At 38.5% G+C, this 26874-nt stretch overlaps 3 protein-coding genes across 8 annotated transcripts in view; all 3 read right to left on the bottom strand.

Annotated features, from left to right (window-relative positions):
- Window positions 1-2704, bottom strand: part of LOC121728099 (stress response protein nst1) — a 74463-nt gene extending 71759 nt beyond the window's left edge. For all 4 annotated transcript variants that reach the window (XM_042116206.1, XM_042116208.1, XM_042116207.1 and 1 more), the window contains exon 1: window positions 2566-2704. The gene's annotated coding sequence lies outside the window, so the exon portion shown is untranslated. The remainder of the gene's footprint in view (window positions 1-2565) is intronic.
- A 7414-nt stretch (window positions 2705-10118) lies between these two features.
- Window positions 10119-26874, bottom strand: part of LOC121728103 (RILP-like protein homolog) — a 52309-nt gene continuing 35553 nt past the window's right edge. Inside the window, exons 4-9 of one of the 3 annotated variants that reach the window (XM_042116214.1) lie at window positions 20908-20982; window positions 20366-20464; window positions 18985-19163; window positions 17688-17816; window positions 14833-14920; window positions 13846-13930 (exon numbers count right to left, since the gene is read on the bottom strand). In XM_042116214.1, coding sequence (XP_041972148.1) covers window positions 14842-14920; window positions 17688-17816; window positions 18985-19163; window positions 20366-20464; window positions 20908-20982 — 561 coding nt within the window. In that variant the 3' untranslated portion in view covers window positions 13846-13930; window positions 14833-14841. Of the gene's footprint in view, window positions 11607-13818; window positions 13931-14832; window positions 14921-17687; window positions 17817-18984; window positions 19164-20365; window positions 20465-20907; window positions 20983-26874 lie in introns of those variants that run through there. The other 2 variants (XM_042116215.1, XM_042116213.1) reach the window with 2 other exon arrangements.
- On the bottom strand, window positions 11602-13805 carry LOC121728102. The gene has a single exon (XM_042116212.1). It carries the CDS (start codon window positions 13803-13805, stop codon window positions 12570-12572), a length of 1236 nt encoding a protein of 411 aa, XP_041972146.1. The 3' UTR covers window positions 11602-12569.

Below are 26874 nucleotides of genomic sequence, written 5' to 3'. Positions count from 1 at the left end.
TATCATATTTGAATATAGAGAAATATTCTTCCCTCGCCCAATGGGTCAATGTTAATTTATACAATAATGCAAATTATTATAAGTAATAAAAATATTTTATATTATTTTAGTAAGTATGTAAGTACTTACATGATATTTTGATGTAAGTAGGTAGGTATGTCTGTCCACTTCAAATGTTTAAAATACAACCTCAATATTTTGTTATTGTTATATTATTATTTATTACAGTATTCCACGGAAATAAATATGTAGTTTGTCGGAATGTCTGGCATATTATGTTCATCCATAGTCTAGAAACTTGGTATTTCCGTGAAAGAAAACATGTCCAGCAGTTCCAAACATACACCTTGTAAACCTTTATAAAATTAATGTGATTATCATCATGAATATCGTGTTTAATTAGAACCTATTAAGTTTAATGTAGTAGGTAGGTAGGTACCTAAATATACGTATGTACCTGGTACCTACTACCACCATATTATTATTTGTAAATTCGTATCCAAATCAAAGGCGAGAAGAATAAATAGTACACAAGGCATTATATGTTTTTGTTCAACATAATGATGATTAACAAAAACTGTTGAATCTCAATTATGAAATAATTGCTTTGTTGCTAATGGTATAAACTGCTGGCGATGTTCATTACTTTGGAATGAAACTATGTGCTGAATTATGTCTGATCCACTTGCACAATATACGTGGGAGAGCCATGCTTCGGCACGAATGGGCCGGCACCGGCGTGAAACAGCGCTTGCGCTGTGTTTCGCCGAGTGAGTGAGTTTACCGGAGGCCCAATCCCCTACCCTATTCCCTTCCCTACCATCCCCTATTCCCTTCCCTTCCCTTCCTTACCCTCCCCTATTACCTTATTCCCTCTTAAAAGGCCGGCAACGTACTTGCAGCTCTTCTGATGCTGCGAGTGTCCATGGGCGACGGAAGTTGCTTTCCATCAGGTGACCCGTGTGCTCGTTTGCCCCCTTATTTCATTAAAAAAAAAAACAATATCTCCTGTAAAAAGAGGTAAGTAGATATGGAACTAAAGATTTGTAAAAGAACTGCTGGCATTGCAAAACTTGTGGGGCCGATTGTTATAACTGTAAATCCTTATGACAAACGAATTTCTGCAGCATTGCGGCAACATCTATTCGAACAAATAACTCAAATGTCCTGTTAAACTTTTGATTTTCTTTCTGTTGTATTTTGCATAATTAAACACCTCTTCCATTGGCATTCTAGTCGCCAACGTGGAAAACGATTGCTAGTCAGAAATGTAAATACACTGTGCTATTTACGATTAGGCCTTCAATATTCAAGAGGCATTCACCTGATGCGAAGTCTTGATTGCCCTTAATTCGCTACTGTTAAAGATTACTAAACCACTGTTTAGACTCGAGTATAAACGCATTCTTTGCAAAACAATCGACTAATTTACATCACAATGGATCAGGAAACTGCGCCCTGCGATTACATACGCATCGCTTGACCTGAAACTAAACATTCTTATGAGGTACCTACTATTGGAAACTTGGAAGTAGTTCCAACATTTAGTTGCAAAACAATGTTGATTCTCATTAAGGATAGGTTAATTAACTAGCTGACATCAAAAAGGAAGAGAGGGCAGGATTTGCTTATCAATTTCTTAAGCATTTCTTTGTAAATAATAATTGATCCTATTGCAGCGCAACAAAATTGCATCTTCTCAGAAAGAAGTCTTGCTATAAGGCTGGAAAATCAAAAAGTTATGTATCGACAAGCAAGAAAATTGTGGACAGTGATAGAAGCAGTTAAGATGCTTGATGGGTTAATTTGTAGTTTTTTATATTTCTGTTCTTCTTCTATCTTATTTTTTTCTACATTCTAAACAATACTAATAAAGGTGTGCTTACATTGAACTACATTTTACACTTGCTACCTAAGCTCTTTCATATTGTGACCTCGTACTGCTGATTACTTCCAACAGGTAAAAGCTTGGTTTTGCAAATAACAAAGGTTTCTATGTAACTAGCAAAAAGCCGAGCTTTGTAATTGCTCGCATCGTCACACCTCGACTAACTGATGATAACACATCTACATATAAATAAAAATTACTATGTTAAAGCACAAATCAATAGGCGTGATAGTTTTTCAGTAAAGTGTACCACAAAATGTGGGATATACTAGGGCTCGCTTCGCTCGTCCTGATAAGCCTTCACTTTGGCACATTTTTTACAATATCTTTTTTGGATAAGAGTAGCTTAGAAGATATTTCAATAACTTCGTGCAGATATTTGTATACCAAATGGGAGTCATTACATTTTCCGTGATCTAATGTCCTTTTTAAGGACTCAAAGAATCTCCATTCCAGATTGCGTCTACATCTTATGAGGGTAAAGCTTAAAGAGGTAACAGACATTTTCGCGTTTATAACATTGTTGACTTCAAATTTCAATAAACCACAATTCAAAAAGTAACTGCCTCTGTAAATATGGCTTCAACAAGTTCACCTCCTTAAGTTTACCCTGAATTCAACTGTGCTTTTAAGGCTTTTACCGACTCCAAAACTTTCAAACATGCTGCAAAACTTACCGGCAAATCCAAGAGAACAGACAACAATCCCGACACACAGACACAATGTTTATATCAAATCGTTTTCACAAACTTTGTCACTAGCGCGTGCGACGTGTAGCGGGCGGCGGTACGGGCGCGACTGGCGGACGGCGGTCGGCGTACGTCGCTGGCGGCTGGGGAGCTGAGGTTACACGTCAGTCGTCACGCTGCGCCCGCGCAGACTCACCTTTCGCGCTGTGCTGCGACGATACGCTCTTGAGAATAATATCTTCGTGATGGCTTCAATTATAACAGAAGTAATGACTGATAATAGTTTTATTGTTAATAGCTTAATTGTTTTTAATTACTAAAATGTCGGTCTCCATCTGAATAATTGCGAGTAGTTAGAAGAAATGTTTCTTAGTTTCGAACAGATGTGTAGGTTTAGAAATTCTTAATTTGGCTAGTTATAATTTGGTAATATGGCTACATTGGTCCTGTATCTATGGTAACCATGAACTGGACAAATTTTCTCACAGTTATTCTACTCTAAATGCCCCTTGTAGCTTCTAATAGTATCAAAGTATCAAAAGCGGTGGAGCGACGTACACGTCAACACCCCGGCCTCGATATTCGGCTACGCGCGCTCCATCTATTCCGCACCACAACCGAACCGTGATGGATGCCAACGTCTTGATACTTTACATCGACGACTTGGCTCCAAACGAGTCTTGACACGCTGATTAATGTGTAAAATGTTTATTAAGTACTTGAACATAGCGGGACCGATAGAAGTGACCGCGTTCGAGATAAACGGAGGACCACTTATCAATAGGCATGATCTTGACTGCTTCATTTATTACTTTTAAAAGACGTGGTCTGAATGACGGAAAACTATAGGCTTTTGACACTTGGTAAGCAGAAAAGGTGGTATCAGTATAATTGTATGGTTCATATAAAGCTTTGCTTACCTACCTCATACATTTTGAAGACTTACCTACTTAGGCAATATAGGCTACGGTTTCCATCAGAAGCAGCCTTCGCTACTGAAAGGTGGTAAAGAAATCCGAATCTGAAGACACTTGGTACTTGGTAGTAAGTAGAAACTTTAAAAACTATTGATTATTTTGTAACATTTTCTGAAATATGATACTTACCCTTTCTTCTCTCGTTCTCTTCTGACGGGGACGACTGAGACCCGACTCCTCGCCCAGATATAGGATTAAAGGTCTGTTTCACCACTTCCTGATAAGTGCCGGATAGGTTATCCACAACTTATCTGACAGAGAGTATGGAGTATCTGTCAGATAAATTGTGAAAAGCCTATCCGGCACTTATCAAGAAGTGGTGAAACAGCTCCTTAATGTGTGAAATTTGAAACGTCAAATAGCGCGCTTTTCACTTTTCAGGCTGCATTTATAGGCTTTCATTCTACTCTTACGTCTTTAACCAGCCTTATAAATCAGAATACTAATGGTGCTTTAACCGAAGCGATCACGCATTTCTAGTTTTACTAATAACATGTCAGTTTATTTGGGCCAAGTGGAGATTCCATGTGTCATTCTGTATAGATAACAATCTCTACAGATAACATCTCACTGATAGATGGGTACGAACTATGGTGTTATAAATGACCATCCAAGCATAGACACCAGAGGCCCAATTCTTATAACTCGAATTTCGGTGGACCAAGATCGGTTACGACGGGGGGGCGTCCACAAATTACCCGAGGTGTTTAGGAGGTCTAGCCAAATGTTACCGAATCCCATGTGGAATGCAAAATTTTTACTTATATAATAATCAGAGCATTGTTTGTTTTGTTGGTTTATTTTTATCCATCACTAGCTGTCCCGGTGAACTTCGTGTCACTTTAAAACCTTCCCTGGACTTCAACGAATTATGGTTCACTGCAAAACTCAACCAGAACTGTAGGCTCTAAAGGGCTCCTTCTGGCATAACAATAATAATTTGAGTATTCGCAGTGTGTTATTATTTTTTAATACTCCGTTCTTAGATTTGTTGGGGTAAGTGGGAGTCGAGGTGAATCTCACACGGGGAAGAGGGGTCAAAAATCATCAAAAAAGTCTCGGGCAACTTATGGACGCCCCGTAAACCTGATAATAAGTACAAAAATATGTAGAATACGACTGTCACAATAATTTAGAAAGTATTAGCATTATTACCACGGTTTTTGTTGGACGAGTGTTTCGACATACGCGTGCGTGTCTCAAATGTCGAATCGAATAGAAAATTGAGAAACTGCACGCTCAGAGACAACGCATGCACGTAGAATACCTTCGAACCTAACGTGACAACTAACTATTAGTAATTCCTGTTAACTTCGCACCACCATTGATAATAGCGATGTTTTGAAACATTTTACAATTAAATATGTGTACCTACAAAATAATAAAAATAATCTCAAGTATATTGTGTAGAGTAAAATAGTTAAATATATTTCTGTTGTATGGTATCCGTAAGACAAGTACCTAAAGTCTACTTCGTAAACTTAGCAAGCAGACTGGCATGTCCATCGATATACATATAGAAATTATTGAAAATAGTTTACCTGGAATTCAACGAAACATTTGTTGTGGAAAACAAAGGTAGGCTAAGGGCCTGTTTCACCACTTTCTGATAAAGTGCCGAATAAGCCATTCACAACTTTTTTGACAGATTCTCCATACTTTAACTGTCAAGTTAAGTGGTGGATAGCCTATTCGGCATTTATCAGGAAGTGGTGACACAGGCCCTAAGTATCGTTTTCCTTTATTACTTATTGCTTAAAACACCTTTCAGATAGTGATTTAAATTCTTTAAGTTTACAGTTTGTTGACATTACCGCTAGCGCATCTAACGCACGGTAACCGCGGGCTTACGGTCCTGAAATTAACTATGATTTAATACCTGTCGATGAGGCGCAATCACTCATCCACGACCTCCTAACAGAATGCCGGAAGGTGATATAAAATTTAAACTGTCTTGAGTAGGGGTGCCACGTGTCCGGAGAAAATTAAGGGAAGTCCGGCTTTTGTAGAGCTACAAGTTTTAAAACAAAAAAATATGCGAGAATCCTACTAATTTTAAATTTTTTTAATAAAATAGATAAACTGTACACGTGCTGCCGAACTTACTGCCTTACCTAATGAGTTCTGAGTGTAGACTGTAGAGTTTAGAGAGATTTTTCGGCTTTATTATACGAATGACCGGCTAAACTCAGTGCCGGATTTATTTTTTATGTGTGTAGGCCACCTTATGTAATCTGCTGCAGGCTGCCTCCTAGGATGATGCCGACCCCCTAGGACGCTGCCGCCCCTAGGCCCCGGCACCTATTTATAAATCCAGGGCTACCTAAGCTGACTTTGTCAGTTGTCTGGCTTTTCAGTTTAGGCAACCCTAGTCTTGAGTCTTGACGTGTTTTTTCAACTTTGTCCGGCTTTTCAGTTTAGCGACCTGGCAACCCTAGTCTTGAATCTTGACGTGTTTTTTCATCGGAAGAAAGTTGGCGCATGTAGGCCGCAACCTGCTGTGAACTCGCAACCGGTCCAACATTAAAAAGGTTCTATTGTCTCATCGTAAAATAAATAAGCTGCGATTTGCGAAGGAATTCAAACTTCGCGAATTTCTTTTTGTGTTATGTTAATTTGATGATCCAGGTAGTTTTGCTTATTGCTGATATTTGGTTTGGGGTTTTCAAGGTCAGCTACTGATCAAAACTTTGTTGACTCTTATACGTCCTTTACTTGTTTCATGGTAATCATTTGAAAAGTACCATAAAGCTACTAAGCTAGCTTAGCTACTAAGTTTTAGGATTGGCCTATGCAGGACCCCCGTACTGGCGCCTGTGTGCAAAAAAAAAGATTTTGGCGCCTGTGTGCCTGTGGAATTTCTTTAGTCTAGCTCCCATCTTTCTTATAGTAAGATTCATATAGAAGATTCATTTTATAATAGGTTGTCCTTATTCTGGAATCCCAATCAAACCAAAAGTCGGTCGATGTTTGTTTTCGTAAATCTTTATTTTACAGAAGACCTTTCACCTTCCCATTAACTTTCTACCACTAAAATTTAATTTAAATAAGTTATTATCTTAAATGACGTTGTAGTGCCAAATTTGTGGTGTTTTAGTCATCGTCCAAATGTCACACAGACTGGTTCTTTCGATTCCCTCAAGGTGGCGTTCCGATCCTCGCGACAACCGACTGCGATCGACAAAAGTTCAAATAAAATGCTATGAATAAGAATAACTATATAATATCTATAGAAGCTTCACACCACGTCAGTCCGGCCCCGAGGTAAATAACTGAAGGACTTGTGTTACGGGTACCAGGCAACGGAAATATATTTACTTAATACTTTTATACTATACATATATTTAAGATTTTTATTATATTATACATACATTTTATACACATCCAAGACACAGGAACATTGAAAAAAATCGGCCAAGTGCGAGTACGATACGGACTACGGAACCCGTACACAGTAACACAGTCGCGCTTCGTGCGCGAGTCCGGGTTCCGTACCGTTATCGAGAAAAAATAGGCCAAGTTGTGTTTTGTATGGGAATTAAAATTTAAGGGGGGCCCTTAAATTTTAATTTTATAATTAATTATTAAAGTAAATACACATATAATTTAGGATGCTGTGAAAATTTCAACTGCCTGCCTGTTGTCATTATTGATATCGAACAAAAAAGGCTAAAAAATCAATTAATTTTATTTTGTTTTCAATATTAATTGTTGTTATAGCAGCAATAGATATACACAATCTGTAAAAAATTCAGAACTCTAGCTATAACGGTTCTTGAGATACAGCCTGGAGACAGACAGACGGACAGACAACGAAGTCTTAGTAATAGGGTCCCGTTTTTACCCTTTGGGTACGGAACCCTAAAAATATGAAGTAGGCTATACTTGGTACTAATAATATATATTCTGTGGCTATACTTAAGTTGAATTTTCTACCCACATTGGCCTAGCGACCCATTTCGCCCCTTTTTTATAGAGGCGTAGAACAAAATGAAACTATTATAGCATCGGACCTAAATCATAAATTAGTGTCATTTTATTTTTAGTCGATCGCGACCGCTTGCCGCGATAATCGAAAAGTCACCTTCACAGTAACAAGCCGCAGCATCAACAATATATGAAAATTATCATAACTTCGTAATGTCAAGCCGTGGAATGCTGATTGCGTTTTAAGTTATTTAATGCCGCCTCAGACAGTAATGATGATTTATTCTATAGGCTGTGGTAAAATTGCCAATTACTTTAGTGGGGGCTTACTCTTCACCCTTTAAGCCTTTAACCTCACACGTTGTTTCTTTAGCCTGTTTGCAAATAACTTTTTACACTAACTAATCCATCCTGTATTCATCATGATCAGTGGAATAAGTAGCTGGTTTTTAGAGTTACTTATAACAAAGTAGAGCGAGACAGGGATACGTGGGAGAGCCATGCTTCGGCACGAATGGGCCGGCTCGACCGGAGAAATACCACGTTCTCACAGAAAACCGGCGTGAAACAGCGCTTGAGCTGTGTTTCGCCGAGTGAGTGAGTTTACTGGAAGCCCAATCCCCTACCCTCCCCTATTCCCTTCCCTTCCCATCCCTACCCTCCCCTATTACCCTATTCCCTCTTAAAAGGCCGGCAACGCACCTGCAGCTACGGAAGTTGCTTTCCATCAGGTGACCTATTTGCTCGTTTGCCCCCTTATTTCAGTCCAGACCAACGCCTACAACTCTAGAAGGCGCAGGTTCGGTCTCATATGGAATATTGTTCTTCTTTCTGGGTGTAAGGGGCGCCAAAATACCGCTCCCTCTGGATCGTATCCAACGAATGGCCGCTCGAATTGTTGACTGCCATAGTGTTTCAAACAGCTTGGACCCCTTGGAATTTCGCCGAGATGTAGCTTCACTCTGCATCCTCTATCGGTAGTATCACGGGGAGTACTCTGAGGAATTATTCGGAATCATACCTCCTGCAACTTTTCGCCATCGCCCCACGCGAAAAATATACCATCCTCATCACCTTGATAAGTGGCAGTCTTCCACCGTGCGTTTTTGCGTAACTTTCTGCCGCGCAAGTAAAACTTTGGAACGAACTGTCACCAGCAGTAAGTATTTCCGGACCTATACGACCTGCAAACCTTCAAGAAGAGAGCGTATTCCCTCTTAAAAGGCCGGCAACGCATCTGCAGCTCTTCTGATGTCGCGGGTGTCCATGGGCGGCGGTAGTGGCTTTCCATCAGGTGGCCCGTTTGCTCGTTTGCACCCTTATTTCATAAAAAGTCTATTATATTATGTTATCTTATCTACTAATAGTAAATAGAAATGTAAAATGTTATCTTTGAAATCTAGTTTTACTATTTAATGCAAGTAATTTCAACCTACTTCCTTTAATCGTTGATAACATTACTCATATTATTATTGTAGAAAGCTATCGGTGTTTTTCAAATTAAAACCCACCAACAACATATATCTTTAGGAAAAGGTGGCTAACTGCAAAAACAGCACAGACAAGAGGTGGCAAGGTTGCAGTGTCTCAGAACGCCGGTAGTCGCTTACTACTTTGCGGATCTACAAGTGTTGCTGAGGTATACTTACCTGTAGCCCTAGCATGGCCATCAATAGAAATGCGAAAGTATAGACAAACTGTAGAAACAAACTTAAGGTGCCGTTCCGATCTTTTTTCGTTCCGAAAAATTCAATTAAAATGCCACTTTAGGACAGACTATGGTCCTAAAAATTCAAATAATATCCTACTTTATGACATATACTATAGCCTGTCATAAAGTGACATTTTAATAGATTTTTTGTCGGTCACGATTAGCTGCGGTAAAGATCGGAACGGCACCTTAAGTTTATGTCCATAGTTTGTCTATACTTTCGCATTTCTACTGGTGGCCATGCTAGGGCTACTGATGATATCAGCTAAATTATTTATACTTTTGGAGACTTGCTTGTTTGTCTAGCCAAGTACAAGGTTGCGTCCAGATTAGCGTGACGTTACCAGTCTATACAGTCAACATAGTCACCTCTAATCTGGACGTACCTTTAGAATCCATATTTTGGCCAAATATAAAAAATAAACATAGACCTCATATTTTAAAGGTAAAGGAGTAAAGGAAACACAATATGAACTTAGTATAAACATATTTTTAATTAATTTGACACGGTCAACATTTATTTTCCATTATTCCAATAAAATTGTCTTTAGATTATAACCATCTACAACATGAGCCCTCTCTAGCCAAGTTACATTCTCTTTAACACAAGAGAAAAACATATTTATAGCTAAGAGAGGAATTATTGATAGTTGAATAAAATGAAATGATTAAGTTTCAATAAAATCATAAGTTCATGAGAATTCATAAGAATTTTAATAAAATAATAGTTATAAGCCATAGAAAATAACTTCGCTATGAGGCTGCAAAGTTTAGAAATATTTAACAAACACCAAATTCCTTAACGGCCGTTCCCAATATTTCATCTATCTCTGGTTTTGCCCTACTAGAGATAGGAATAGCTCACATTAGACATTAGCGACATATATATTTTTTATGTCAATTCAATGTTAGCTGCGATCGGTTGTATCATGTATGTCAAACCAGAGCTAGATTGAATATTGGGAACGGCCGTAAACCGACGGGGGAGTTACAGGAGTTTTGATGCACTGGGTTAGGTCCGCTACTGACACTCCCCCGTCTACAAAATAAAGCTTACATCTAATTACAGAACCTAGAACCGAGTACTTGACTAGTTTTCGTTAGGCGCCAGTAATTTAATTAAGTAATTTAAAAAAAAGTTTAGATTGGGGACATACTTGCAAAACACGACAAAAAGATACACGCTAAAAGCAGCAACTGGTTACATAGATTGAACAGGAATGCTAACACCAATTATTATTTTTGAAAAAATCGGGCTTAAAAACTACAAATTCCATTTTTAAAATTGGCACAAGCGCGATCACGCAAAAATTCCGGGTCTGACGCCCATCACATGACATATAAACCACTTCATAGCCAAGGAAACCGTACCTACAGTAGTTCTATGCGATAACAAAGACTCCACGTCTAGGATATATTATGAGTAAAGCTAATAAATACATCTTCAGTAAATAAAGGTCGTTTACTAACTTAAAGCTACAAAATACTACAAGCGAATTGATAAACAACAGTAGGAGTCAGGGTAAGTGAAAACAGGGTAAGTGCGGGCAATTATTCAAGATAAGTAATGCTAGATCAAGATTTTTATTCGCCTGATACCACGGTACGATATCTACGCCATATTAAGCTAGGCAATAGAATATTTGCTCATTCAAGATGAGACCGCACTGGGCGTACCTCCACTGCAGCAAAGCGACACGACACGTCACGGCATAATATTCTTTATGAAATCGCATGCAAGCTGCACTGCGCGGTAGCGACGCTACGCGACACAAAACGTCAATTCTATGTCGCTCGGCTACAGCGAAGTGTCGACTAGTGCAGTCTCGCCTTTTGCGTTAACTTAAATGATCCGAACCTACCCTGTGTCTGAACTTCAGACTCTGAAGTTCTGAACTTTCCCTGATATATTTTTCCTATAACTATTTTCTATAATGAGGTGGTGTTTAGTCTTATTATTCTGCAAGAGTTTGTAGATAAAAATTTGACGTACCTACTGTCTAGATTTAAAGTTGCTACATCTAGAAGTCTGTCTTTTGTAATGTTTATTGTCGAGCTACTGTTTTGGAATACTCCGACTAAGCAGTGGTACTAAAATACGACAACTACGCCGTTAGGTCGAGAGATAAAATACAAGAACCTCCTTTTTGGAAGTCGGTTAGTAAAATTGGAAGTTAGGCCGCTAACGAGCTTCTATCAGAGCTATAATCGAGCCTTCAACAGCTATTCAGTAACATTAAAACTCAAGTATTAAAATCACAGTTAAAGTAAGCACACAGCATAAAACATTAAAAATAAACACATTTTCAAAAATGGAATGCAAAGTTCATATTCAGAATAAATACGATTAATTTTCCGTGCTGTTGGATCTTGTGAACTTTTTTATTGTACATCGCAACAGCCACAGAAGCCACCTGCAAAGATCGATTTACTTTATTTGAAATCAGAGTTTTAAAATTCGAACATGCAAAATCTAAGAAATTTGGAAACGTCAAATTCTCAATGTTGCCAACTTTACCAACCCAATCTACACTTGCTCGACATGCAGTTCAAATAGTAGGAAGGCTTACCTCACTAGTACTACACATTCCCAATATAGTCGACTTTGTGATGAAATAAAAATAATTCAAATATCCAATAAATATAATTGTAAATTAAAATATCACTGAAAATAAAATATGTATAGCCACCCTTATCTAACACACACATGGTTACATGTTACCCTACACTACAACACAACTTATACAAAACGTACACAGCCATACACCCACACATCCGTTGACATGGTATATTGAACCTGACATGCAAAACTTAGCACCTTGTAGAAGCACTGTATGGGCCAATTCATGTTACCAACGCTTTTTATCAAAGGAATATGTGCATTAAGTTGTGGTCCATTAGAGTGGATATGCTATATTAGGTTCTCTAATCTTTTATTCAGTGCTTTTCGATTCTGCGCCAGTATGTAATGACCCGAAGAGGTAATGTACTTAGTTGAAAAATGGTGCATCATCTTATAACATTAAAAAAGTTGTTGGTTCAATATACACAACCATAATAAAACAATTTTATCTCTTAACGATCTATACAATGATTTTAATGTAGATTTAACTGTAGGTATCTAAACCACAAAATTAATTGCGACTGCCTACTAATTTTGAAGAATTTTTGATAGTGTTAGAGTATAAAAATGATCTTACTTTTTATGAAGATGTTTTAAGGAAATCACAGTATAAAAGAAAAGTACATGATAGTAAAGTTTGGTTATAAAACTACTTCTAACATTCGGAAGAATGATATAATATGGTCACAGTGTAAACATCTGAGTACTTAAAAATACAATAAATACCTAGCGTAGTCCTATACTAAATACAATGTTAAGAAGCACATATGTTTTGTTTGTGGTCTAAGTGACGTAACCAGAGACCTAGCAACCATCTTAGAAGATTGATTATACAGTGGTACATTTCCCGATCCTTAACGTCACTCCTTTCATCGGAAGCGATTGATTTGCCCAAGTCCTTGTACGTCACTATCCTTAAGAATATTCTTCGGAGGAAGGAGCCGTTGTCTTTTTTCTCCTCACCTTCCATACAAATTTGACAGCTACAACTCACTACATCTAGATTGGAAGTGTCAGTGGGTGGGTCACTATTCTCCTTAATATCGTCGGTGTCTATTACAACTATTTCGGGTATGGTTTGTTCGTTCGTTTGGGGTTGCTCCGATAGAGTCCTTCTTAGTTTACGCAAATTGTTCAGCACGTCTCCGCTCCTGCTCCTCCTTAGCGTCTCCTTCAAATCGTGCGAGCGGCCCGTATCGGTTGGGGCCTGTTTTGGGGCCAATAGATCGTTGCAACTCTTGAAGCTAACGAGGCTGTGTTTGAGCACGTCCTTCCTCAAATCGACTTTCTCCTGCCACTCGTTTGTGGTGACGCCCACTCTCCGCTGCCGCGGACTCCTCTCTGTGTCGTCGTCGTTACATCCGAAGTTGATATCCCTGTACGTCGGGGTCCGGGCGACCGTCTCGACCTCGTCCTCCTTCTCAATCAGATTCTCGACAGAATTTCTCGCCGACATCTTGTAATCTGCGAAATTTTTGAAGGAGAACGTCTTCTGCAACTTCTTGATCTGCGGCGAAACGCCGCTCTCCTCTATACCGGCGTAGCTCTCCCTGAGTACCGACAGCGCCACGTTCTTGGAATTGGTGACGTCTATGGATATGTGCCTGCTTTTCACTACCGGAGAAGCGGGTATATCCTCGAAGCTTCTGTACTGCTCGAGGCGGAGCTCCGAGTTGCCCCGGGAGCTGACGGTCCAGCCGGACGTCGCGCTGCTGGTGGTTTCGGAGCCGATCGTCTGGAGGTAGACGAAGATGTCGAGGCCGCGATCGAGCGAGATGGACCTCTGGAGCGGGATGTCGTGGTTGAACCGGAAGTCCTCCTCGTCGGTCTCGTCGGATTCGTCTCGCTCGTCAAACTCGCCGAGCCAGCACGTCACCTCGCTGCCCTTGAGATTGAGGTCGAGGAGCTCGCGGCGGAGGTCGAGCTCGGGCTTCGGGTTCCGGATCTCGGAGAAGCGGCGGAGTTTGGGGGCGTCGCGAGGGCGGCGCATTGGGTCGGAGTGCCTACGCGGGGGCGGTGGGAAGGCCGGAGGGCGGAGCGCCCGCGCCGCGCGTGGACAGCGGCCGGGGGAACGCCCCCATGGAGAGATCAGACTCAGCAAAGAGCTTGCGAAAACTGCGGACCGACAAAACCTCTGAATACCGTCCCATAGATATAGAATAGAGATTGCATAGAATTGTTTTTTCAATTTTTAATATAATTAATTATTAAGAATAATTTGTAATTTTATATTTAAATGTCAACAAAATATTTCTATGCAATCGTGTCGAGGAGATGAGTTTACACTTATGAAGACTGGCTGTAAATATAAAACCCTGACCTTATTTAGAAAAAAATGAGAGCAGTAGATATTGTACGAGTTAAGTGAACCATAATAAGCGTGTAAAATGTTATAACACTCACAAAATACATTTAATAGTGTATAAAATTAAATAGATAATAACATAAAATATATACCAACAAACAACTTAATTATTACTTAAAAAATTAATGTGTTCTAGTTCTATGAGTATTAAGTTTCTACAATATAGTCGGTGCATAAAAATATTAATAGGTATGATTCATATAACGATGCAAACAAAATTTAACTAGGATACAATAATTCTAGTTTTGGATAAATCAAACATCATTAATATCAAAATTTAAAAAATCTAGTTTTTTTTTACATTTTATAAGCTTTATTATAGTGTATCCAATACACTATAGTAACTTATTTTAACCTAGCCTTATTCCCCCTTATTAATAAAAATATTTACTCCACACTTATTCTAATCCATGAGTCTTTGACTTAGGAAACGCCATTCGAGAGAACATAAAAGAGACATACATTATAGCGTAAGCGTTGAGTATATATTTTTAATAATAACAGCAAATGACTAATTTTAGTCGAAACTTGAGCGATATATTATACCCTGTTTTAATCGTGACGGTCCATCTCACAATAAATAGCTTTGTCTATGATTTCGGGAAATACCCTGTTTTTTCCTAATTCCTGTTTACCCAAGGAGGGTATTTACCTGAATCCTTCAGTACCAGGGGCCGAAAGAGATGCGAGGCGGGGGCGAGCGGCGGCCGGCGTCGCGAGTCGACAGCGCCAACCAGAACCTAACCCAACCACAGCCGACACGACGAACAAAATATGAATAAAAACCTTTACCGAAAATACTGAGGAATTTAAAAAAAACACGAAAGGAGGTTAAACATTTCAAGGAAGGTCGTGAGGATTTTGTTAAGATATTTAAAAAAAAAACACGAAAGGTTATACATTTGAAGGAGGAAGGTTAAAAAATTTGTAAGAAGACTGTTTAGAAGAAATAGGAGCGTATTTATAGCTATACGTAAAAAATTAGCACAACGAAAACATGGGAGCCTAGCAGTATTAAGGGAGATGTGTTGCTTGTGCAAATGTTCTGATTTTATACCACTGCAAATCCTCGACCTATCTCACTAGTCACTGGCCTTTACCTAAAACCACTGTTTAAGGATAAGGCTCAATTTATACCGCCGCGGAATTAAACGAAGGCGACTTTTTTCAACGAAACTATACATAGCTCAATTGACTTTACAAACCGTATAACACACAAATTAAATACGAGCCAAAAAATGGACGCGCGTCGTTCGCGAAATTCTCGAGAATCCTCCGGTTTTTACCTCGTATTTAATTTGTGTGTTATAATGTTTATTGTGCAATATACAGTTTCGTTGCAAAAAGTAGCTTCAGTTTCATTCCGCGGCGGTATAAATTGAACCTTATTATAAACAGTGGTTCTGTGTAAAGGCCGGGACGGAGATAGGTCGAGAATTTGCAGTATTACTACAGTATATAATATTTGCAGTACCTATACAGTTTCGCAGTATTTTTATAACTATCAAAAGATGATAAAACTGAATCATTGATTGTGATCGTAAAAGTCACAAGCTGTATTCTAGACCCCTTTTTATTTTAAACAAAAACTTGTAAAGTTTAACCTGTTAAACTGTAGTTATTATTATCTGTGCTAAGTAGTAACAGTTTATGTTCGCCTGATGACTTGGAAAAGTCACACAACAGAAAAAGATGGGTATTTTATAAGTTCGGTATACCGAATAACCAAAACGGCCACTTTATCAGATTTGGCTTAAAGCTAACCCTGGTTTAAGTAAACACGTTTAAACCAGGGTTAACTTACCCAGATCTGTGCGACTGGGCTCAAAGGGGTTAATATCAAAAGATTTGTACAAGCAACACTCAGGTAAGGGTCAAGCGAAGCAAGGTGTTTACTGTCATGCCGTGCCGTGCGGACGATGTCGCCGTGTCATCTCTTTCGGCCCTGGTGTCATTTTCCATTATGTCATACAATAACGCACCTAGAACACAGTAGCCGGTAGAATTTTGAATAACTTAAAAAAAAAAAAAAACCCAAAAATGTCTGAACATGCGCATTATTGTAACGAACTAATATAAAGATAAACAAGAAAAATGTACCAGAACCAAATATAAAGCGTAACATGAAATGTAGGTGAAATATGGATAAATAAATTAGATATGTACAAATAAACACTAAAAATGTACATAAACACATATTTGTAACAAATATACTTATAAACATTGTGAAATAAAATTAGTGCAAAACTTTGAAAATTAAAAGTGTGAACCAACCAATAATATTTAAAATATAATTTACAATTAAATAAATTATGCCAAAATGTGAAGTGAATTGAAAGAAAAATTATTAATTTCAATACAAATTCACAGTTTAGCAGTTAAGAAGAATAAATCACCGCTTTGAAGAAATAAATAGTTCGTATTCAGTCGTAACGGTCGGCACACACACATTTAACTATCGTAAAATTTAAACCAATGATTATTTAACCAATGTTTAACCGTCGTTTAAATGGTGCACACCGCCCGCAGTAGGTAAGTTGTGTTAGTTATAATATTAGTATATTAAAAACCCAATACCTATTAAGAATAAAGAGTTCCCAAGTTGAGTTATTTACATGCTGAATGAGAACAAGCATTTCAAAGAAGTAATAATTGCAACTTTTGTACAAAAAAAGTTAAAATTTTAGAACTGCAATATTTTACCCGGTCTGCGGCTCATATTTCAGCTCTAAAATATTCTTACAAAGGCAAATAAGAACACTACTTAGACTTTTTAAAAGGCACTTAACGCGACTTATTCTAGTAGTAATGCTACTACGAGTAGGTACATACTTTTTCTCGACGTTTCGGCCGTCGGGAAAAGTCAAGAACGTCGGGAAAAAGTATGTACTCGTAGTAGAATTACTACTAGAATAAGCGCGTTAAGTCCGGATTAAAAAGTTTAATTATAATGCAACGCGAAAGTTTAAAATGTTAAGAACACTACTTGTATACGGTTGCATTTATTATTTAAATCAATTAGTTTTACTGAAACTAATAAACCTGAATTTAATAAATGATAATTTTTATACTCCCTAAAAATATATTAAATAACATAATATCAGAATGTATATTTAAAAATATATAGAATTCAGTATGAATGATCTGAAGAGTCACAAAAATAATTTTGTATAAAACAGTTAACCAGATACTTTCTTTCAGACTTTGGTAAAATGTAAGTTTTATGCATGGATAAAAACCCGAAAATTTTATAGATTTTTAGACCCGACGAAAAAGAGTTATTATAAGGATATATGTCTGTGTTTGCCTGTTGGTGGCATGGCTTACCATTTATTTCTTTATTTATTTATTTTGGCACATCAACAGCTTGTAGGAATTTACATTTACTCTTAAAAATAATTAACAAAAACGAGTGTAGTTACTTTAATTTAGTTTTCCTTATTCGCCCTCTTCAGATCACCCACACTGCAATATCGACTCTAACGTAACGCAATAAGGTATACTCACAACTTCCTGATGCCGCTGTTCCTCTTCCACGGGGCGTCGTCGGGTTCGGCGGGCAGGGGCCCCTGCACGGGGGCCTCGTCGTCCGCCGCCGTAGTGCTTATTGATGGCGACGTGTCTGCTGAGCTCGTACTGGAATTTTCGGGTTGATCATTGTAGTCTATTTTATTATCTTATATCTTTAAACGAGCAATTCTTGTATATATTAAGTATTTACATATATAATTGGAATCTCGGAATCGGCCCCAACGATTTTCATGAAATTTAGTATATAGGGGATTTCGAGGGCGGTAAATCGATGTAGCTAGGAATCATTTTTAGAAAATGTCATTTTATTCGTGTTTTATCGAATTCCGAGCAAAGCTTGGTAAAATAGCTAGCGAGTATAATGGGTGCAGTTGTGTAGTTAATTAAAACTTTAGAATATACGGTAAAGACAAAAGTAATACGTTAAATGGTGATAACGAACTGACTGCACTGGAATTATTAACCTTGGGCCATAGCCAAATCAAATCGATAACCATTTTGCTACAATGTCGATCATGGACAATCATCATCTTGTATGCCCCTCTACACGTATATTATAATCGCACTTATTTGCGTTCTTGCGGTCTTTCTAAATGGGCCAACGTGGAGAGACCGCAAGAATAATATCAATTTGAAAGCCAGTACTAATGATAATTATTATAATAGGTAAACGACCGAAACGACCAAATACATTTTTATAACCGCGTAAAGCTGTCTAGACACCCCAAAGCCGAGCCATGCTGGCGGCCTTATTTTGAAACAAGCTTTTTTCCCGGCGGCACACTCCGCGCTCTGCATCCTTTTGCTCACTGGCCTTCGAGGAATAGTGCGTTTTTTATGAACAAAAACAATATAGAATGGAAAATCGAAAAACTAATATAACTAACAACGTTCAAAACAATTATTTTGGGACCCAAAACACCGCGACGTCATACCGCCGGCCAATATATCCGAATTGCAACATTCAGAAGCCGCCGGATTTACCACCGCCACTAACCCGACGGGTTAATGCCGCCTGGGTGACTTTGGTGTGAAGACAGCTTTAAAGTCACTACGAAGAATTCAACGGATCTTCGAAGAATTCACAGCTTTTATTTACATTTTAAGTCTTAACTTTTTTGGTCACAAATCAGGTGTTGCTAAAATTATTAATCCTTCAAGCCCCATAAGAGCACCGGTGATCGCGACAACAATAGATTACAATAGCATTTCCAAGAATCCGCGATCGAAGGAATGTGCAAAAAAAATTGCAATCAATTTATATCCAACTCACCTGTCAGGCTGTGGCTCGACCTGCATCGCCTGCAGCTGCTCCTCGGCCCGGATGAGCTTGGTCTTGAGCTCGTTCCGCTCGTGTAGTATGGCGCGCAGCTCGCGCACGCTGAACGTCGGCTTCGACGACTGGTCCTCGTCGTCGCCGCCGTCCGCCAGCGCCACGCCGCATGATGTGCACTGGAGGGTAAAATGATGATGTTAGAACTTACTATAGGGTTTGTATGTACAATAAAACTTAGGGCCTGTTTCACCACTTCCTGATAAGTGTCGGATAGGCTATCCACAACTTAAATGTAATTGATTGTACTGTCTGTTCTTGGTGGAAATTCATCTTGAACACTACTGCATGCAGCAGTACACAACCACACACCGATTTCGAAAAAAAAAAAGTAAATGATTACAACTCGAGACTGATGGCGACCATTGTTTGTGCGACGGGATAGCGATGGACGTTGCCATGGTGACATACTTATTTAGTCACTTCAATAAAATAATACGGGCGAAATACTGTATATGGCAAAGAAACGTTTGCCGGGACAGCTAGTAAATTGTATGAAATTGTATGAGGTAACCGCACTCTACGGCAGCGGAACTGCAACGCCACTTCAGCACGTGGAAAAGTCGCGTCGCATCGCTCCGTTACGAACTACTGTAACTCTTAGCGCGAACTGCGATCTGGACCTTTATGATGAAAATTCCAAAGCATACCCACAGTTACGTCATATAAAATAACTACAGTTCGCTTAAATTGATAAAGTTGTTCACCCACGGGACTGCCCGGGGGTAACACTTATTATGTTATGTGTTTTAGCGAATTTTACAAAGCTTTTCTCTATTCTGCATGCAGCTATATTTTCTTATTCTCGTGGCTTAGTGGGTGGAATAAGAAATCCTAAAGGAACCGTAAAATTACCGTAGAGATTTTCACGGCTTAAAGTAGCTTCTTGGCCAACTCCAGTGCAAAATTTCGTCAAAATAGGTATAGAAAGCCATTTGGGAGTATTAGGACCCTGGTGATTCTGACAATAATTTTGGTTTACGAAGACGTCAAAGGAAAATATCTAAGGGAATCGTTGTCTAAGGACCGCGCTACACTCGTGGCCGCTGGCGGCCGCCGGCGGCCGCGATTTCTCAAGCGATAGGTACTATGTATTACAAATTACAATAATGAAGATAAAGTTTAAAATCATATGACACTAAAATTGCTCGCCTCGCCTCTGCCATTCCGGTGTAGCGGGGCCCTAAGAGCTACCTTGCCTGAGGGATGCCTTGTCTGAGGGCTACCTTGTCTGAGGATACGTAGTCTGAAGGTTACCTCGTCTGAAGGCTACCTTGTCATAAGGTTACCTCGTCTAAGAGTTACCTAGTCTATGGGTTACCTTGTTCTGTGCGTCCGACTGCTGTATAGCGGCCAGGTCCCTCTGCTGCGACTGCACGATCGCGGACAGCTCCGACCGCTCCTCGCATACTAACCGCAACTGAAAAACAACACCGAAGATGTAAAAAAAATCTTAGTTATAGTACCTACCCCGAATCAGGGGCCGGACAACGAAATTCCGCGTCCTACTCAAACAAACGTGAAATGACGTTGTTAGAGTAGGACGCGGCATTCTGATTCGATCGTTTGAGTCTCAAAATGGTTTCATTGTAAGCCCCCTGCATCGGGATTTGTTGTTAATAAATATCAAACGCGTTATGACTTCTGATTGGTCAAAACTTCAAAAAGTCAGTCGTTAGGCGTTCCTTTGTCGTTAGCGACTGCTCTGTGTGAGTGTAAACAAAGCTATTCTAAAGAAATAGCAGAAATAGGGTACACATATAATTTAATTCAGAAACAGCAGTCTTCTGACACTTAGGGGAAAACTATAAAAATTACATAAACTTTCCGTTGAAATAATATTATATTATACTTATTATGTACCTGATTTTGTAGCTGCTTGTGCTTCCGTCGGAGATCCCTCGCGACCTGCGCATACTTCTCCACTTGATTCGTCAACTGCAAAACGTCAACAATGGCCATGTTAATACGATTTTGGCATAATAGTGTTGATCATAAGTCATAACAAAACTGTTAAAAGTTTTTAACGTTGCATCGTTTTTTCACGTGCAAAGTATTGCGCGTCGAGCGCAAAAGATACGTTATCACTTCTACTTCTTTTTTTAAAATGGTTCCATAGTAAATCGCCAATATCGCTATGATAAATTGATGGCGATAATGTCATGTGACAGGGCGTGTCAGTTGCCGATAAAAATGCCAAGTTCGCTGGGGACGAGGAAAACAATATCTATCGAGAATATTTCATAAATCGATTGACATTGATAAGATATCGGATTCGGAGCCTTTGATGTTCATTTTCTGCTTTTCATTCTCTTGAGATGTCAACCACAGTATTATAAACAGTTGACACTCTTAGGGAGATCGCAGACGACAGACTTTTTGTGCGATCGAGTCTGCGGCGCCCATACAGTCGGTATGGCGCGGCCATGCCGACTGTATGGGCGCCGCAGACTCGAACGCACAAAAAGTCTGTCGTCTGCGATCTCCCTTTAGATCACAATCGGGAGCACTGACATGAGCGTGATTTCAGATAACTTGAACAAGGCAATGCAGTATTTATTCGCACCTGCGTGCGACCATAAACACCATAAACATCAATTTTCCAAATCGGTTTAAAATTAACTGTTTTAGAACGACTACATGAGGCCTACCCGATGTAGTGTAGGCCCCATCTAGTTATTCTATTCTATTATTAGTACAATACTATTCGCCGAATTAGTTTCCGAATCGATATTCGCGAACTAATTCGTCGGGAAGAACCGGCGTAAAGAAAACTCACAGATATTATGTTGAGCTGATTTGATTGTTTATTAAATAAACAAATTTTGTTCAAGGACACAATATGTTACTCTACTTTAAATTATTTATAGTGTGTCAAGTGTCATGTGAATTGTGAATTGTGGTGGCATTAGGCAGATAAGTGCCGATAAAACATTTTATGTGTTCGCTGGGGTCTGGGGACAACTATATTGAAGTTTATCATGAGCTAGGAGTTCCTAGATCGATAACTGATAGTACTGATAAACAATTAAATGATTTCACATCTACGAAATTCAATTTTCTTTATCAATAGATAAAAAAACCTATCGTAATTTCAAGAATGTGGTATTTTGACATAAATTATGCAAAAATCCCTTTATGCAGCTAATAAAATCATTATTTTATAGTTTTTTTTTCGTTTATCCATATTACCTACTATACGAGTATAATGCTAATTAAAGTATAATTTAAAGATATAAGTTTATTTATACTGTAACAATAGCTAACAAGTTTCTACGAATAAGCTGAGTCAAAAAGATTTTCAGCTGTAAAATTACGACCTTCTATAGTTTGTCTCAGGTACACAACTATTAACTTGGTACTTGGTATCTCATCTGCATTTAAAATGAATCTGTATTCAGAATATCAAAGCGAAGCTCTAAACAACTTCGTGAAGCGAACTTCTGTTACTGACGAGCGGATTGTGAGCTGTATACTACTGTATAGTGTATATTTACGTTTAGCCGGAGGCTTAGCGGGAGCATTTACGATTATTTTTACATCATACATTTATGAATACTTTCAGTGCTCTTCTAAGGGTCTACACAGACGGACCGCATTTCAACTGCACGACTGCACGCCGACTGCAACCAAACTGCCGACTGCGCGTTTCGTTTGCAGTTCTATTGCAGTCGTATTGCAGTCGTGTCAACTGCATTTAAACTGCACTTGAACTGCAATTTGCAGTTGGATTGCAGTTGAAATGCGGTCCGTCTGTGTAGACCCTTAGACGTGTTCGGTGGATTTTCCTACTTTTCCCTTTTAGCTATTTACATGTCGATGAAGATAATATTTAAAGTAGGTAACAAGTATTTTAGATGTCTGGTACTACGAAGTACACATCAAAGTAGCTATAAAACAATCAAAATTGGGGCCTTCTGGAACACTCTTTTTGTCTCTATAATTTTGAGTTCTGACCGATCATTGAATAAAAGTCGTAAATAGCTTTGTCCACACTGTGCCTTTTTTTGTTCATCAAGAGCATGCGTTATAGCGTAGTCAACGTCGCACGTGAGGCATGCCCGTGACGCTATGACACTTTTCTTTCCAATGCGGGTGGATTTTGACGTATTCAATTATTGAATATGCTAAACAAAAGTTGAATAAAAAGATGATGACGAAAATTGAAGATGAAATTGGATAGTGTGGACATAGCTAATGGTATTTGGCTGACCGACGCATGCAAATTCTCCATTACGCGGATTTTAGAAGCTCTGAAGATGTTGACAAAATCATGTAAATTAGAATATGCCTGTTTTAAGAAACTATTACTTTTATAATAATATTTTTATAGAGCACTTGATTACGCCATCACTATTCGGCTAATTGAAAAACATATACCTCTATTTTGAAGTTATTAATGATAATTTCATTGCGAAGACTAATGGAGAAGCTTTTAATTCATTAACGCAGGAGCCGCGTTGGAAAGCCGTTATTTTTAACTAACACAATTAGGCTTTATTACGCTTGTATAAATAATTGAGTAGCCCTCTGGGGGCAAAATTCTGATCATAAACATCGTTATAAAATTAACTGGGTATGTTTTTTTTTTCTCAAAATAAAATGAAAACTTTGCCTAGGGGTCTGGAAAACCATGGGCTACTTTTAATCTCGAAAAAGGCACTGCTTCTCTAGGATAAATGTTTATGCGGGCAGAGTCACAGTGAATGATAAAATAATCATAAGGTTGATTTTCTTGTCACGCTGACCGACTAACGAAATGTATGAAACATCAGCGCCAGAGTAGACAGAATTATAGAGTATGCCGACTTAGAACTGATGTTGAAATTTTTAAATTTGACGTATTATGACGAAAATCGTCGCTAGGGTTGTTAACTTGTTACCTACGAATTTAAAACTATGTCATATTCGCTGGACGTGTTCCTCTTTGGTCGTATTGTTGTTTGTGTTTTGGCACATGCGATTAAAATTGTCAGAATCCAATTTTGAAATCTTTATTTTAAATATTTAAAAATAAATTATATCAGCCAGCGCGAGGCACAATCCATTCATAATCCTAGTGAAACCCGACGAATTTGACAGATATTGAAACCTGTCCGTTTCTTTGCAGTCGAACTACTGGTATTATGTCTATTGTGTCAGCGCAGATCGCAACGCGTTGTTCGAAAACGCTTCCTACAATTTCATACATCTCGGGCCATCAGCGCCGACGGTGCGCGCGCAGTCAGCGTGACAGGGAAATCAGCGTAAATGATAAAAGTGATCAATTAGAAACTTAAATATTTCTTTTTCGTAATTGAAATACTCGTCAAGAGCACCTACCTACCACTGACGTGGTTTCTATACCGCCATTCCAAATCTCTACACAAGTCAAGGCTTTTCTCTGAATAAGGGATAGCTACCTACCAAAACATTAGCCCTATACATATAGATCTGTTGACATGTCCATAACTCACATTATAAAGGGGTTGGGTGGTGTTGATAAGGTTTCACTGTCGCTAGGACGAGGGTAGAATTGACGGGTATCGATGGGTACACACTTCTCAAGTTAACATGCAAATTGCCACTGGAAGATATGCCTAAAGCTGGTGCCAGTATGTTAGATTTCTTAACCAACAAATTAAAATAGAAGGCCTACGTCATTTGCCCCATCTGACCACTTCTTCAGTTTTATAGTATGTAAAACCATCATGACTATCTATAGTAATATTATATTATTAAAATAACAAACGTCGATTAAGTTAAATCATAAATAAATATCAAGCCTAACTAGTGACGAGAATTTTGGTATAATCGATTTCTTTACTTAGGTACTTACATTTTTGTCCGTTTATGTGGACAAAATATGGATTGTTCTATTTGTAGGATAATGTTACTCCTAAATTATATAACTATTAACCTATAAACATACAAAAAAATCTGATGGTTCCGTTTAAGGGTTCCGTAGTCAACCTAGTTTTGTAGATTACAGAACCCTAAAACGGTACCCTAACCAGCAGATTTTTTGTATATTGATAGGTTAATAGTTACTGTATATAATTTAAGAGTAACATTGTCATACAAAATGAAAAATACATATTTTAGGACCATACAATTAAAGTATGAAATCTTTTCTATCTCTGTTAGCTACCACTTTCGAGATTTTTCGCACATAAAATTGTTGTTCGTCTTATCAAAATTAAGCTAACTCACAAAAAATTTGCTTGATAATAATAAAAAAAAATTGTTCTAGGGATCCCTGACTATTACAACAGTAGACTTAAAAAACATAACTGATGAGGTAAGAGAGACAAGAGTCGTAGAACTTCCGGTTAATTAGGAATAAAAGTGTCGCAACTTTACAGGAGCTCTTAAGCCTCCCTTATCATTGTCATAACTCAAAAATTAATTATGGACGGATCCATCAGCGATGTCAATCGCTCCAGCCGAAAAATTTTACTCGAGCGATGAAATATAAACCCTATATCGTACGAATAGAGCTGGAAATACTTTGCAGCTTTAGATTATACTTTACATTATAAATGCACGCTATCCATCCAGCATCCAGCTCCATTCCCAGTAATGTGTTCCAGTGAATCACATTTTAACTTTAATATTAAATGAAGATTGTAAATTTAGGCGAATGCACTCCGTGCAAGCAATGATAATGAAATTCAGAGGTGCACTCACGATTGCTAAAACTATCGTCTGAATTTTATTCCAATATGATACTTTAAGGATAGTGTCGCATTTGGCAAATGCGACACTATCCTAAAAGTACCATAAAGTATCCTAAAAGGATAACTTCTCGAATTTTATTCTAAAAAAAGCAAAATATTACAAAACCTTTTTTGCATTTCTATTAGGGACCAGAATTTTCAAACCGATAGGTATATATGTACAATTGTACATATAATAGTAAAAGCGTTGTTGTTATAATGTACAAAAATATTCTAATGCTCCCAATGCAGTTGCAGATTACGGTCACTCAGACATTGGCGTTTGAGTTCTCAAAACGTTGCATCTATAGCACATGCTACAACCAAGTAACCCTTTGACCTATTCACTGGACCGAAATTGGACTGTAAGTAGAGAGTAGAGACTTTCAGTCCTACAATGTTCAAACGCGTCGACGCTCAGCAATACGCAAATTCCATTTGATTTGTATTGACGGAACGCTAAGCTTTCATGTTAATGAAGCCTTATGCGAGATTATTGGCGATTAGTCGCGAACGTGACTAACAATCGAAATTACGCATATTTGGTTTGGTATTCGGATGTCATTTCCATTACGATTGTAGTAGGTACGCGGGAGAGCCACGCTTCGGCACGAATGGGCCGGCTCGACCGGAGAAATACCACGTTCTCACAGAAAACCGGCGTGAAACAGCGCTTGCGCAGTGTTTTGCCGAGTGAGTGAGTTTACCGGAGGCCCAATCCCCTACCCTATTCCCTTCCCTACCCTCCCCTATTTTCCCTTAAAGGTCGGCAACGCACATGCAGCTCTTCTGCGAGTGTCCATGGGCGACGGAAGTTGCTTTCCATCAGGTGACCCGTTTGCTCGTTTGCCCCCTTATTTTATAAAAAAAAAGTGTACACATCCAGTAAGAATTTACATACACCTACATCCTTAATCCTCAAGAAATTTTTACGACGCCTAAGTTTTGATAAAAACGTATTTGTTACAAGAGATAGTTGTCCCTGGCGCTCTTTTAGTAGTTACTTACCGTTATTAGGTGGTTGGTAAAACGGCTATTTTACTTTACTTTGCTATTTTACTCCCAAACATAGTAGTGAGTACCTATAGACTATAGTTGCATGCTCGTTTTTGAATGAAATACTCGTGCTTCT

This window comes from Aricia agestis, chromosome 6 (genome assembly GCF_905147365.1).
Source record: "Aricia agestis chromosome 6, ilAriAges1.1, whole genome shotgun sequence".
NCBI classification, from domain to species: domain Eukaryota; kingdom Metazoa; phylum Arthropoda; class Insecta; order Lepidoptera; family Lycaenidae; genus Aricia; species Aricia agestis.
This window is presented reverse-complemented; position numbering and strand designations above follow the sequence as displayed.

Coding starts and splice junctions, on each gene's coding strand:
- LOC121728102 (XM_042116212.1), bottom strand. CDS start 13,805: ATGCGCCGCCCTCGCGACGCCCCCAAACTCCGCCGCTTCTCCGAGATC.